Source organism: Callorhinus ursinus, unplaced genomic scaffold (genome assembly GCF_003265705.2).
Source record: "Callorhinus ursinus isolate GAN/ISIS: 27379988/994484 unplaced genomic scaffold, GSC_fseal_2.0 scaffold22, whole genome shotgun sequence".
NCBI lineage: Eukaryota > Metazoa > Chordata > Mammalia > Carnivora > Otariidae > Callorhinus > Callorhinus ursinus.
Genome location: NW_027397084.1, coordinates 14,545,150 through 14,559,855, shown reverse-complemented (window position 1 = coordinate 14,559,855; position 14,706 = coordinate 14,545,150). Strand labels below are relative to the sequence as shown.

The 14,706-nt window shown below is 37.1% G+C and overlaps 1 protein-coding gene across 26 annotated transcripts in view; it reads left to right on the top strand.

The window, feature by feature from the left end:
- DST (dystonin) overlaps positions 1-14,706 on the top strand; it is a 478,114-nt gene that overhangs the window by 325,206 nt on the left and 138,202 nt on the right. For 25 of the 26 annotated variants that reach the window (XM_073905137.1, XM_073905154.1, XM_073905136.1 and 22 more), the window contains 3 exons: positions 10,024-10,152; positions 12,634-12,722; positions 13,679-13,814. In XM_073905137.1, the coding sequence (XP_073761238.1) occupies positions 10,024-10,152; positions 12,634-12,722; positions 13,679-13,814 (354 nt within the window). Of the gene's footprint in view, positions 1-3,667; positions 6,386-7,055; positions 9,936-10,023; positions 10,153-12,633; positions 12,723-13,678; positions 13,815-14,706 lie in introns of those variants that run through there. The other variant, XM_073905149.1, reaches the window with a different exon arrangement.

Below are 14,706 nucleotides of genomic sequence, written 5' to 3'. Positions count from 1 at the left end.
TGATTCTCTCCAACAGGAAAACATTGTTTATTTTCACTCTAAGATGCTAATAGTATTAGAGTCAATGTCTGAAATGGCTCTATTTAAATTATGAAATGTTGGCAGTTTGGGATTTTTTTTTTCAGTTTTCTCATATTTGAGAAATATACTTCTTTGAGTAGTATAGTTACTACTATTAAGATGTCTACAGATATACTATTTAAATACATTGGTTTTATACATTTTAAAGTAATTTACATTTTCAAGGATTTAAAACATAAAGCCATTAATTTAGAAGAAGGTTTTTGTACAAAATGATAATACTTTTTAAGAATTGTGGAGTTTTTTGTTTTATTTTTATTATTCTCCAAAAGGTATGGTGTATGGTAAAAGACTATTTAAGTACCATTGTAATTTGGAGGATTTCTGTGCTTTGATTCTACATTTAAAAAATATATTCAGAAATAGAGTAAGGAGTTATTTTTGAAAATATATTGTCATAAAAGGCTGTTGTATCTAATTTTGAAGGGATTATACCATGCTTTATTATCTTGATATGGTTTCTATTCCTAACCTCAGAACAGACAAAAATAGTAGACAGAATGCTAAAATAAGTAAATTGTGAGGCATTAGCTATTTTAAATTAGACTGTTGTTGAACTTCTGAAGATGATTATACTTAGTGTAACTTCACATAATGAGAGAACCAAAACAGTAGTGGATGTCTAATAGATGTTACTTTCTTATTTTCTACTTGAGTCAACTATTTTAGTCTGTTCAGACTTAACAGTTTTTCTGCACCTAAATCACTAACGAACCTAATTGCAAGTCTTTATAACTAGATTCCTTTGTGCTTAGAAAAGAGAACCAGAGTATCTGTGACCATTCAAATAATTGGTATACATCTTTCACCTGTAAAAGAACATCTGTTTTTTTCATTTTGTTTTTGAGAGATATGGTTCCACTTAAAATGATAGGTAGATCTTTTAAATTGTATGTTTAGTATACATTTTAAATTTTATATTTAGTTAAATATAAGTCCTTTCCCTTTTTTTGTGTGTTTATCTGATTGTACATATATGAGCTGTTTCCCTCAGTTTATCTGATGAGGTATAATACCAGAAGTTGATAGAAGAGATTTTTCAAAAAGCCTGATATATATACAAATTATGCTTGTCATCCTTTGAAATGTAAAAGATTCATATTGAATTGAAAGTCAAAACAATATAGTTTATGGAAGACCATACAGACTGTAACTTAAAATAGATAAAAAAACATTGCTGATTAAAAATTCACCACTAAAAGATCATCTAATGGAATGTCTCATAAAAAGATACATAGCTCAGTTTTCAGACTCAAGAGTGGTATTTCTGAAATTGAGTCTGCAAAGACTTACATTGGAAATCTTGGTCTGAGAGGAGAATTTTTTATAATAAACATAAAATCAAAGAGGGTTACAAGTTAATTTCAGAAGAGGAAACCGAATTAGAGAAATGTTAGTAGAGTATCTGTAATGACTGTTAGACGGATAAAGAGATTTTCCAGTCTGTGTTGAGAGAAAAGTACATCAAATATTAATTGATAAGATTAAAGGACAGAATGTTTCCTTGGGGAACATTTAGAGAAAACTTGGGAAGTTATTTTTATATGAGTAAGTTTGAGATCTAAGGGAAAGCAAATCAGCAATAGGATTAAATTACTTCCAGTAATTTGTGTAGTATTTGCTAAAAAATTCAGAGTTATCTAGACAGTGTGAGATTTTTAACAATCACTAAAATGACTGTAATTAAGGTACTGAGGGTTCAATAACAAAAATTTTTTTTCTGAGAGAATTTTCATTTTTCTAACCTTAGGACATGACAGAGAAAAAAGAGAGCTCAAAACCTCCTAGTGACAGCTAAATTTTAAAGGAGTTTTGATAAGCAATTGAGAAAGACCCAGTCAAAAATTATCTCAAAAAATACCGAAAATTTAATATTTAAGCAGATAAAATGCTTCGGTGTCGCCAGTTCACCCTGATAACAAAATAAAATAGAGCGCTAATTATTGCAGGTTGTGATGAGATTTGTTTTTGTATGAATTCTTATTATGGAAAACCATATTTAGGTTAGCAAAGGAAACAACTGAAATTTTTGTTGAAATTATTGGGGATCAAAAAATTAGAAGAAGCAAAGTAAGATATGTAGTCTATAATGTAAAATAAATTCTTGAAATTCACCAAAACCTCTCAATGAAAAAAAAAAAACTACTATCTAGAATAATTTCTCTACTCCTGTTTGAATGGTTCTAATTATGATGATTTTCAGTGGTGATATGAAACTAATAATCTTACGGTATTAATAAAAACAAATTAAATTGGCATTCTATGCTAGCCCTGATCATGTAGTCCTATAGTCAATGCAGAATGTACTCCTCCCAGCTGAAATTGATTCTTCTATCAGTTGAAAAAAATTGTTCTTATATTTTATTGTGTACATTGGAGTTGACTCCCTAAGTGTATTTTTTAAAACATTGATATTTAACAAATATCTTTATATTTATGGAGTATCTAAAGGTACTTGTCAGTGTGGATTCACATAAGGCATGTCATTAACAACAACAACAAAGTCTGTGAGTATATGAAGCACATCTTTTCTAAAGCCCCCAGGGACTATAGCTGCCTTTGCATTAGCAACTCTGATTATTATAATTGTCATAATATGGCAAGTACAAACAAATAAGGAATAGAAATTACACGTTTTTATATAATTTTCCTCCTTCTGCATGTGAAGTATTATTTCTTGATTTGACTCTTTAAAGTGGTACCAAAATTCTGTATTTTGTTTCTTTAACCATGAAACAGGGAGATGTAAATATTTCATTTTTATATATATTTTTAAAGATTTATTTATTTTAGAGAGAAAGAGAGAGAGAGAGAGAGCAAGCATGAGTGGGAGGGGAAGAGGGAGAGGGAGAATCTCAAGCCAAGTCCCTGCTGAGGGCCGAGCCCGGAGCAGGGCTCCATCCTACCACCCTGAGATCATGAGCTGCGCTGAAACCAAGAGTCGGATGCTTAACCGACTGTGCCACTGAGGTACCCCCCTCCTTTTTAAAGATTTATTTGTTTATCTTAGAGAAAGAGAGAGAAATATCATTTTAAATTTCCATTGGGCCAGGTATTAAAAACTGAAGTTTTGGGTGTCATTTGGTTCCTCTATGTTCTTATGAGTTGTGTGTGAAAGCAGAAAGGTGCTGCTGTGACTTTTATTTCCCACTTTGTTGTTTAGTTTTCAAAATATTTGACCTCTCTGCACCTCAGTTTCCTCATCTGTAAAAGGTTGGGGTCATACTGTATGTTTTGTAAGGTCCTTCCTTTCTTTCTGTCAACTCTTGAGCTAGCTAATTTTTAAAACAAAATTATTCCTGAGAGACAAAAAAAAAAAAAAAAAAAGATTGTTCAGTTTAGCAAACTTGACATGAAGGGGGTTTTTTTTTTTTTTTTTTTGTCTTCTCCCATTGCTGACTTTCTGAAGCTTCCTCTCTGAAGAAGGTGCTGGTGCTGGTGCTGGTGCTGGTGATGGTGGTGGTGATCGTGCTTGTTCTGCATTTGGTTTCGCCTGTTTTTATAAGCACTTTTATGAGCATCGCTTCAAGTTTTTTAAGATAAATTTGAACAGAACAGGTTTGACACTTGTAAACGTCTCTTGTAGATGAAAAGGTGTAAGGAGACTTCTGAACATGGGGCATATTCAGATCTGCTTCGGCGTCAGAAGGCAACAATGATTGAGAATAGCAAACTTACAGGAAAAATAAGTGAATTGGAGAAAATGGTGGCTGAACTAAAGAAACAAAAGTCCCAAGTAGAGGAGGAACTTCCAAGGGTCAAGGAGGCTGCAGAAAATGAATTGAGAAAGCAGCAGAGGAATGTACAAGACATTGCTCTGCAGAAAATCAGGGCCGAGAGTGAAGCCAAGCAGTACCGCAGGGAGCTGGAGACCATTGTGAGGGAGAAGGAGGCTGCAGAACGGGAGCTGGAGCGGGTGAGAAAGCTCACATCGGAGGCCGAGGCCAAAAGAGCGGCAGTGGAAGAAAACCTCCTGAACTTCCAGAACCAGTTAGAGGAGAACACCTTTACAAGAAGAACCCTGGAAGATCATCTTAAAAGAAAAGATTCCAGTCTCAATGACTTGGAGCAACAAAAAAATAAGTTAATGGAAGAATTAAAAAGAAAGAGAGACAACGAGGAGGAACTCTTGAAGCTGATAAAGCAGATGGAAAAAGACCTAACGTTTCAAAAACAGATAGCAGAGGAACAGTTAAAAGAAAAGCAGAACATCGAACTGGAAGCAAGAAGAAGAATAACGGAAATTCAGTATTCATGTAGAGAAAATAAATTGCCACAGGCTACGTCATACAGAGGAGTCGTGGGTCTTCAGAAAGAGGACAAACAGAAGACCGAAGAACTCAAGCAGCAGGTCGATGAGCTAACAGTCGCCAATAGAAAGGCTGAAAAAGACATGAGAGAACTGAAGTATGAACTTAATGCCCTTCAGCTTGAAAAAACTTCATCTGAGGAAAAGGCTCGTTTGCTAAAAGAAAAACTGGCTGAAACCAATAATACACTGACGTGCCTTAAGTTAGAGTTGGAAAGGAAGGATCAGGTAGAGGAAGGGTATTCCCAGCAACTCAGAGAACTGGGTAGGCAGTTGAACCAAACCACAGACAGAGCTGAGGAAGTCATGCAAGAAGCTAATGACCTTAGGAAAATAAAGCACAGTTATGAAGTAGAATTAGAATCTCTTCAACAGGAAAAAGGGAAACTGCAAAGAGAAGTAGACAGGATCACTAGGACCCATGCTGTAGCTGAGAGGAATATTCAGCGTCTAAATTCACAAGTTAATTCTTTCCAGGCTGAGAAGGAATCCTCTAATGAAAGAATACGATTCTGCCAGAGAAAGTCAGATCATCTCAAAGAGCAATTTGAGAAAAGCCATGCACAGTTGCTTCAAAATATTAAAGCTGAAAAAGAAAATAATGATAAAATCCAGAAGCTTAATGAAGAATTGAAGAAAAGTAATGAATGTGCAGAAATGCTAAAACAAAAGGTAGATGAGCTTACAAGGCAGAATAATGAAACCAAGTTAATGATGCAGAGAATTCAGACAGAATCGGCGAACGTGGTTTTGGAGAAACAAGCTATCCAGCAAAGATGCGAAGCCCTGAAAATTCAGGCAGATGGTTTTAAAGATCAGCTACGTAACACCAACGAACACTTGCATAAGCAGACGAAAACAGAACAGGATTTCCATAGAAAAATTAAGTGCCTAGAGGAAGACCTGGCCAAAAGTCAAAATTTAGTCAGTGAGTTTAAGCAAAAGTGTGACCAGCAGAACATTATCATCCAGAACAGTGAGAAGGAAGTTCGAAGTCTGAGTGCGGAGCTGAACGCCTCCAAAGAGGAAAAGCGACTCGGGGAGCAGAAGGCACAATTACAGCAAGCTCAGGTACAAGAGTTAAATAACAGGTTGAAAAAAGTGCAAGATGAACTGCACTTAAAGACCATAGAGGAGCAGATGACCCACAGGAAGATGGTTCTGTTTCAGGAGGAATCGGACAAGTTCAAACGCTCGGCAGAGGAGTTTCGGAAAAAGATGGAAAAGTTAATGGACTCCAAAGTTATCACTGAAAACGATATTTCAGGCATCAAGCTTGACTTCGTGTCTCTTCAGCAAGAAAACTGCAGAGCTCAGGAGAACGCTAAGCTCTGTGAGACAAATATCAGAGAACTTGAAAGACAGCTTCAGCAGTATCGCGAGCAAATGCAACAAGGACAGAATGTGGAAGCAAATCATTACCAGAAATGTCGGAAACTTGAAGATGAGCTGGTAGCCCAGAAACGTGAAGTCGAATGCCTGAAGCAAAAGATGGATCAACAGATAAAGGAACATGAACATCAATTGGTTTTGCTCCAGTGTGAAATCCAAAAAAGGAACCCAGCCAAAGACTATCCCTTCAAAACAGATTTTGAGATGGCAGTAAATGAGTGCCAACACTCTGCAGACCTGTCCTCTAGGAACGCAGGGCAGCTTCACCCAGGGACCAGGTCTCCTCTGCTGCGATGGAATCAAGACCCACAGCAATCAGAAGAAAAATGGCAGCATCGGGTTGTTGAACAAATACCAAAGGAAGTCCAGTTCTGGCCGTCAGGGGGTCCACTTGAGAAAGAGAAAAGCCAGCAGTGTTACTCTGAGTATTTTTCTCAGACAAGCACCGAATTACAGATAACTTTTGATGAGACAAACCCTATTACAAAACTATCCGAAATCGAGAAGATAAGAGATCAAGCTCTGTACAGTTCCAGGCCACCAGTTAGGTATCAAGATGACAAGTGTGAAATGGACCTGGCAAAGCTTTTGGCCCCCTTGGAGGTATACTCTGGATTCTGAGACCTTACCAGCTACCTCATGCCAAGTTTCCTCTCTCGTTTCCTTTTTCTGCTAGACTAAGTTTTTTTTAACAATGTTGAATGAGATTGGCTCTTTATAGTTCTGGCAGAAAATTATGATATAGTTTTCTAGTGATTGGCTTGACTCTTTACTACGAATTATCCTTCTTTAATTTTTAAATGTCTGAGATTAAATACATAGATGTAATGGTTATATGGTTATATTTATGGTATTATATTCTGAAGAATGTTTTTTTTAAAAGCTAGAAAAACCAAGCAGTTCACTTTAACTTCTAAAGTTCCTTTGGACAGATTTCATCTCAAGTCTTTTTTAAATGTACCTTTTTTTAAAGATTTTATTTTTAAGTAATCTATGAACCCAACGTGGGGCTTGAATTTACAACCCCGAGATTAAGAGTCACATGCTCTACCGACTGAGCCACCCAAGTGCCCCTAAACATAGCATTTTAATACCTTAATTGTCATCTAAAATAGACTTCAGACTCTCAAAATAATATTACTTGTCCCCTTTGGTTTGAAAATTTTCCTCTCTTTAATTTCGTTATTGTAGGAATTCTATTTGGATTAAGGATGGGTAAAGTGATGTAATGTTCTTTAGATGACTTTTAACGTCTCATAAATTGCTGTTGCAGATAGCTAAGAGCAAGCAGTATGATATGCACACAGAAGTCACCACATTAAAACAAGAAAAGAACCCAGGCCCTAGTGCTGAAGAATGGATGCTTGAAGGGTGCAGACCATCCGGTGGACTCAAGAGAGATTTTCTTAAGAAAGGCTCAGAACCAGAGACCGTCCAGAACTTGGATGGCGATCACGCGTGTTCAGTTAGGGATGATGAATTTAAATTCCAGGGGCTCCGGCACACTGTGACTGCCAGGCAGTTGGTTGAAGCTAAGCTTCTGGACATGAAAACAGTTGAGCAGCTGCGACTTGGTCTCAAGACTGTTGAGGAAGTTCAGAAAACTCTTAGCAAGTTTTTGACAAAAGCCACCTCAATCGCGGGGCTTTATCTAGAATCCACAAAAGAAAAGATTTCATTTGCCTCAGCAGCCAAGAAAATCATAATAGACAAAATGATGGCTTTAGCATTTTTAGAAGCTCAGGCTGCAACAGGTTTTATAATTGATCCCAATTCGGGTCAGACATACTCTGTTGAAGATGCAATCCTGAATGGAGTTATTGACCCCGAATTCAAAATTAGGCTCCTTGAGGCAGAGAAGGCAGCCCTGGGATATTCATATTCTTCTAAGACATTGTCAGTGTTCCAAGCTATGGAAAACAGAATGCTTGACAGACAAAGAGGTAAACACATGTTGGAGGCTCAGATTGCCAGTGGGGGAGTCATTGACCCTGTGAGAGGCATCCGCATTCCTCCAGAAGTTGCTCTGCAACAAGGCTTGTTAAATAACGCCATCCTGCAGTTTTTACACGAGCCATCCAGCAACACAAGAGTTTTTCCTAATCCCAACAACAAGCAAGCTCTCTATTACTCAGAATTACTGCGAATGTGTGTTTTTGATGTAGATTGCCAGTGCTTTCTGTTTCCATTTGGGGAGAGGAACATTTCCAATCTCAATGTAGGGAAAACGCATAGGATTTCTGTAGTAGATGTTAAAACAGGAGCAGAACTGACTGCATATGAGGCTTTCCAGAGAAACCTAATTGAAAAAAGTACCTATCTTGAGCTTTCAGGGCAACAGTATCAGTGGAAGGAGGCCACGTTTTTTGAATCCTATGGGCATCCTTCTCATATGCTGACTGATACTAAAACGGGGTTACAGTTCAATATTAATGAAGCTATAGAGCAGGGAACAGTTGACAAAGCCTGGGTCAGAAAGTATCAGGAAGGGATCATCACACTTACAGAACTTGCCGATTCCTTGCTAAGCCGGCTGGTTCCCAAGAAGGATTTGCACAGTCCTATTGCGGGCTACTGGCTGACCGCCAGTGGGGAAAGGATCTCTGTCCTAAAGGCCTCCCGTAGAAATTTGGTTGACCGGGTCACTGCCCTCAGATGCCTTGAAGCCCAAGTCAGTACGGGGGGGATAATTGATCCTATCACTGGCAAAAAGTACCGGGTGGCAGAAGCTTTGCACAGAGGCCTTGTGGATGAGGGGTTTGCCCAGCAGCTGCGACAGTGTGAGTTAGTAATCACAGGGATTGGCCATCCTGTCACTAACAAAGTGATGTCAGTGGTGGAGGCTGTGAATGCAAATATCATAAGTAAGGAAATGGGAATCAGATGTTTGGAATTTCAGTACTTGACAGGGGGGTTGATCGAGCCACAGGTTCATTCCCGGTTGTCAATAGAAGAGGCTCTCCAAGTCGGTATCATAGATGTTTTCATTGCTACAAAACTCAAAGATCAAAAGTCCTGTGTCAGAAATATAATATGCCCTCAAACGAAAAGAAAGTTGACGTACAAAGAAGCTTTAGAAAAAGCTGATTTTGATTTCCACACAGGACTTAAACTCTTAGAAGTATCTGAACCTTTGATGACAGGAATTTCTAGCCTCTACTATTCTTCGTAAAAGGACATGTTTAAAAAACTTTGCACGGGGGTGATGCTCTCCACTTGATGTGATCTGTCCAGAGCTTGATGATATCAGTTAAATAATACAGCCTAGCAATTATGTCATATACTTAAAGCACTGTTTATTTCTTGAGGCCTGGAAATAGCTGACTGTTCAGAAGAGAGAATAATTTTTAAGTTCAAAGTAACAAAATATTTACTGTTCTTCAAAATGGTTTCCTTTAGATTTTAGGTTAGTGGTTTTGTTTTGTTTTGTTTTGATTTTGCCTACACTAAAAGAAAGGTATTTCACCTAGAATATGGAGTAAGCTTGATGAACTCCAGCAAGTTCATAGCCTCCTTTCTTCAGAATTCTTCATCACTGAATAGATCCAGCCAGACATTAGGGCTCCCATTTTTAAATGATTCATTACATTCACTGGAAAAGCACTTGAGAAGACATCATGGAATCAAAGAAAAAGATGTAAATTTGTTCCCACATCCATGAGGCTACAGTGTTTCAGATCTCCTTGAAAAGTGAAAAAGTTGCTAGCTTTTCTGTACATTGTAATCTTCTTTACATAATAAATGTTTATCAAAACCTCCCTTTTTCAGGTAGAGTCTGTAATTAAAAGTAGCATTATTGTGTGTTGGAAGAGGGGGAGAGATTTTTCTTCATTCTGTGTATTTTTCATTTGTATGTACACATTCACTGTTCTTTCAGATTTCCATTTTTGATACTTTTCTGTCTAGACCATTGTGATTGTAATGCTAATGCAAAGGCAGCAATTCAAAGATCTTCTAGTGCTTCATGAATAAAATTGAGTTTTTTTATTTGTCATATTGATAGACCAGTTGGGATGTTAGAATGTCACAGCTTTCTTTGCTACCATAAACATTTTGGAAGTACATTTGCCACATGATGTGATAAACATGGTTAAGTGAATGAATAAAATGCTCAGTAAACTGTGTGTGATGAAAGAAATATTCTACATTCTTGTTTTCTGTGGAGAGGTCAGTTTAATAGCTCAAGCATTTACTGGTATGTATCTTTTTTTTTTTTTTTTTTTACCACTCACACTTGTCAGAAGTCACTGGAAGAAGAAAAGAAAGAGCATGTTGAAAAAGCCAAAGAATTACAGAAATGGGTATCAAATATCAGCAAGACATTGAGAGATGGCGAGAAGGCTGGAAAATCTACCTTCTCTAAGCAAAAGGTATTCACTGAGTTTCTGGTTTAATAATAATAACAGTGGGTAGAATTTACTGAGTTGACAAGGTCAATCTAAAAACACTTTACTTCTTTACCTTAATTTTCCCCATTTTTTTTTTTACAAGATTTTATTTATTTGACTGAGAGAGACACAGTGAGAGAGGGAACATAAGCAGGGGGAGTGGGAGAGGGAGAAGCAGGCTTCCCGCGGAGCAGGGAGCCCAATGCGGCGCTTGATCTCGGCACCCTGGGATTATGACCTGAGCCGAAGGCAGACGCCCAACGACTGAGCTGCCCTGGCGCCCCTTCCCCATTTATGTAGGCAATTATAATGAGGGTCAGAGAGGTTAAGTAACCTACCCAAGGAATCACAGTATGTAGCACAAGGAAGTGTCTCTGATTCCAAAGCCTGAACTACATATATTAGTCTTACTATTACTACTTCTTCTAGTGGTTAGATCTGCTTCTTGATTATAGTGAAGAGAGTCCCTAAGGAGCAGGGTCATCCTGTTTTGTGCCCAGAGTAAACCCATGCACTCCTCATTGTAAAGATATGTGGTCTCATTCTTACAAAGGTAAAGGAAAAGGTTCAAGAACAACAGAAATACAAACTAGGGTATTAACATTTTTGAGGATTCAATTTAGTTGTGCTTTCCTGGATCTTTGTATTTTACCAAGAAGTGTTCTCTAGTCAATCACCGGAAATTCTAGACTCTTTCCCTTACCTAAAGGAATTCTTCCATGCTCTGGGCTCTCTTCCGTTCCCCATCTGCCAGTTGGATAGCGCAGCTTTTGAGATGTTAGTGCCCCGTGATGTCTGTTGGATAGCACTGCTTGAAGCTCTTCAAGCAGTTGTTCAAGGCATTGTTGAGCTAAGGGCCAGTGTTGATGCTTGCCGGTGATAGCAGTGGAATTGAGGCTGTGTTAAAAAAAATAGTAAGTTTCCACTGAGTTAAGCAGCATTTTTCCTCGAGTATTTTTCCTACACTTGCCCTCCTGCCCCTGCCCTGACCTTCAGAAATTATGGGGGCTATCGTCAGCTTCCTCTTCTAGCTCTGCATGAGTGTTCACCTGTCATCAGTTGAAACAGACATTGTTGACATAATTAGGGGGAAACTTCAATGTCTTGTCTAATTTTGGCTATGATATGAGGCAGATGTAACTTATCTGGGGTTCCCTGTTGAAGAAGTTCACAGACCCGAGTGTATACTTGAATTAGTATTCAGTTGAAATAAAACCATATTACCTCGTAGTCTTACATACTATATTTCCTACCAGTGTGGAAGAAATCAGACCAATTTTGTGTTTTAAACTCCAATTGCATTTGGTGTTTTAAACTCCAAACCTTCAAAGTAACTTTATGTGAATATTGACTTTAAAATATCTTTTCCCTCTTTTTTCCCCCCCTATTAGATAGGAAAAGAACTAAAATAGGGACATGAACTTTAGCAAGGATTTCTTGGGAGAACAAGTTTCTTTTGAAAGATGTAGATACAAACCTTGGCATTTTCTCATTCTGCAGTTTAAAATCCTCCCAAACCTTACTAAATCCGTTTTAGACCTAGTAGACATAAAAGTAGATGGACTTTTTAAATGCAGATCATAGCCTAAATGGTAAATCTATAAGAAATACTTGATGGTCTTTCTGTTAAGTGAAATTTAAAGTACTTTGATAGAATAATAAATGTGTGTGTTAAAAATCAATATTGCCTCATGATTACCTGTAACTGTGAAAAATAGACTTTAAGTTGACTCTGTTCTGAATAGAATACATTGGGGAAAAATATGCCTTTTCATTTGCCCATCATTTCCTCTCATTTCTGCTCCTCTAAAAGAATGGCAGTCAGTTTTTGAAATAAGACTATTCAGAAGTGATACGTTGAGAGATTAGGAAAACATGTTATAACCTCTTGCTTTTCCTCAAACAGATCAATTTTATTCCCCTGTCACAGATGAATTTTGCAAATTTTTGAAATTACTTAATCTTGGTCTGCAGATCTACAGATTAATGCTTTTACCATAATTTTTTCAAACGGAAGCAGGGCATACAGGAGCTTGGGGGAGGGCAGATACTGTTTTGGAGTAGTGTCCCACGTTCGTGTATCTTTGAGTGCTGCACCACACAAGGATGACGCTGGGCCAGTGAAGAATCTCTGGCCACCCCGGGATAGTTAAGGCAACCTTCATTCACTGTTGGACTGGGACACATGTGAGAACTAGTAATGCCGTGGTATTATTTCCTAATGAAAATGAGGGTGTTATTGGTTAGAGAAAGAGAGACTTTCCTTAATCTGCATTCTAGATAAAGTACTCTTCTTTTATCCAGGCTTGTACACTGGTAATAACTGATAGGTTATTGACTTGGGCCACTCAGAAAGTAGACCCATCATTTGGATCTTAATTAAAACTTGATTAGTTTTTTTAAAATTACTATTTTCTAGTCTTTATGAGGGCCAAGTTTGAATATGTTTTCTTAACCTTGCAGATTTCCAGTGAGGAAATATCAACCAAGAAGGAGCAATTATCTGAAGCACTTCAAACCATGCAGCTATTTTTGGCAAAACATGGAGACAAGTATGTTGGTTTTCATTAGCTCTTTTATTCAAAGTAGAGAAGTGGTCTTCATGTTATGCAAAGCCACAGCTGGTAAATTTTAATTGAGATTTTAAAAATCGAACTTGGAAATTTACCTAACATACAACTATGAACATAGTTCATCTATGAACAGCAGCTTGTCACGTTTAGTCACTTATAGTCTTTACCAAACCCTGAAATGTATCTATTATTCCCATTTATTAGTGGTAAGAAAACGGGCTCAGAGAGGGATTAAGGTGGGTAGGTAGTGAGTGGTATAGATTCCAAGCCAATCTTAATTCTAAGTAGTACTCTCTATGACTTTACGTTTTGGAAAATATGTACGAGTATGTTCATTTTCTTTGCTGAAACTTGTGATAACCTGGTTTCTCATATTTTGGTCTTACTTTTTCCAGCAAGGTACTTGATCTGTTTCAGCTAGTGCCTCAGGCAGAAAGAAACCTACCCGTTTCTTAAATCTTTTTTGGGGCTGTCCCCAAGATTATGCCACAATGACTTTGTATTGTACCTTAGAGAATCAGGTTAATTTCCTTGTTAATTTCATCTTTCTTTATGTTTCAGTTTGTACAAGTTTCACCTTGAGTAATGGTATCTTTCTGTCCCATTTCCATGTTGGAACTAACAATAGGATCTTTCCCTCTGTCAGAGAACAGCATTGTTATTTTAGAAATGTGCCTCTGCTAGGAAGGTCCTGATGTATTAGTTTATGTCCTTCTCTGCAGTCTCTCTCAGGCAAGGGAAGGATTCCTGGATGTGTAAGGGCCATCCTTAGTTTTCATACAGTCATTCTGAGACGTGAGCAATCTGTATATGAAGTTTGTTTTATGATCATGTGCCTATTTAGAAAAGGATTTTACAAAATCATTCAGCCTAATATGTCATCTTTATCACTTGAAAACTTGCATTCCTCTTTTCATGCTTTCTGGTTATTTTAGAATGACAGATGAAGAAAGAAATGAATTGGAAAAACAAGTGAAATCTCTTCAAGAAAGTTATAATTCCTTCTTTAGTGAATCTCTGAAACAACTACAAGAATCACAAACCTTAGGAGATATAAAGGTAGAGGAGAAGGTAATATAATTTATTTAAAACATGAAGCTGTTTCAAGAGTCTTAGCTTTATTGCATGGTTGTAGAAATATATGTCAATGATAAAGAAATGACCTTGAATTCATGTACATGGAAAAAATGTGGATGGAGTTTATCTAAGTATTTAGGGATTTCAATGTTTATTAAATGCAGTCTTACACTTGCTGTCATCAGTTTCTGTGACATCTTAATCTCTGCCTTGCATGGTAAAAGAAAAAAATCATTCATTTTTCTAACTCTTCTCTTTAAAAGTCATTCTTCTGCTATATTAGGTATTTTACTATATAAATATGATGTTATAAGATAGACTTGACTCATCTTTAAAGATGACATTAGAGTGTTATGAACTAGTTTTGATTTTCAGAGATAACCCTGAGATTTATTGGAGGAATACTGGGCCATTCGTTATAGTGAGGATGCCCTAGCATCTTCTTAAAATATAACAGGAATCACTTAAAATTTGGCCTGTCTTTAAACTTTTGAAACTTGACAATACATATTTACAATATTCAACATACTATTCAGTATTGAAAAAGTTATCTTTATATTCAATTCCCTTACTCCCTGGAATACTTTACACAATATTTGTCACATTTTGGGGGTATGTAACAATTTTTCTGGTTCATTAGTTTTTTACTGTCTGCGAAGAAGTCTGTATGCTGTAAACATCAATAGCATGGGGTTTGATACTATCTTTCATGTCAGTCGACTAATCTCACCCAATTGCAGAGAGCATGATTTGCCTTCATAGGTATGTGTTCTGTTTTCTCACTGTCATCATTTACTCTCTTGTGTCCTCACTAACCTTGTTAATGTACACAATATTAAGTTTTCAATTCACAGATGCATGTTGTTTTCAAAGCTTTTATCACATC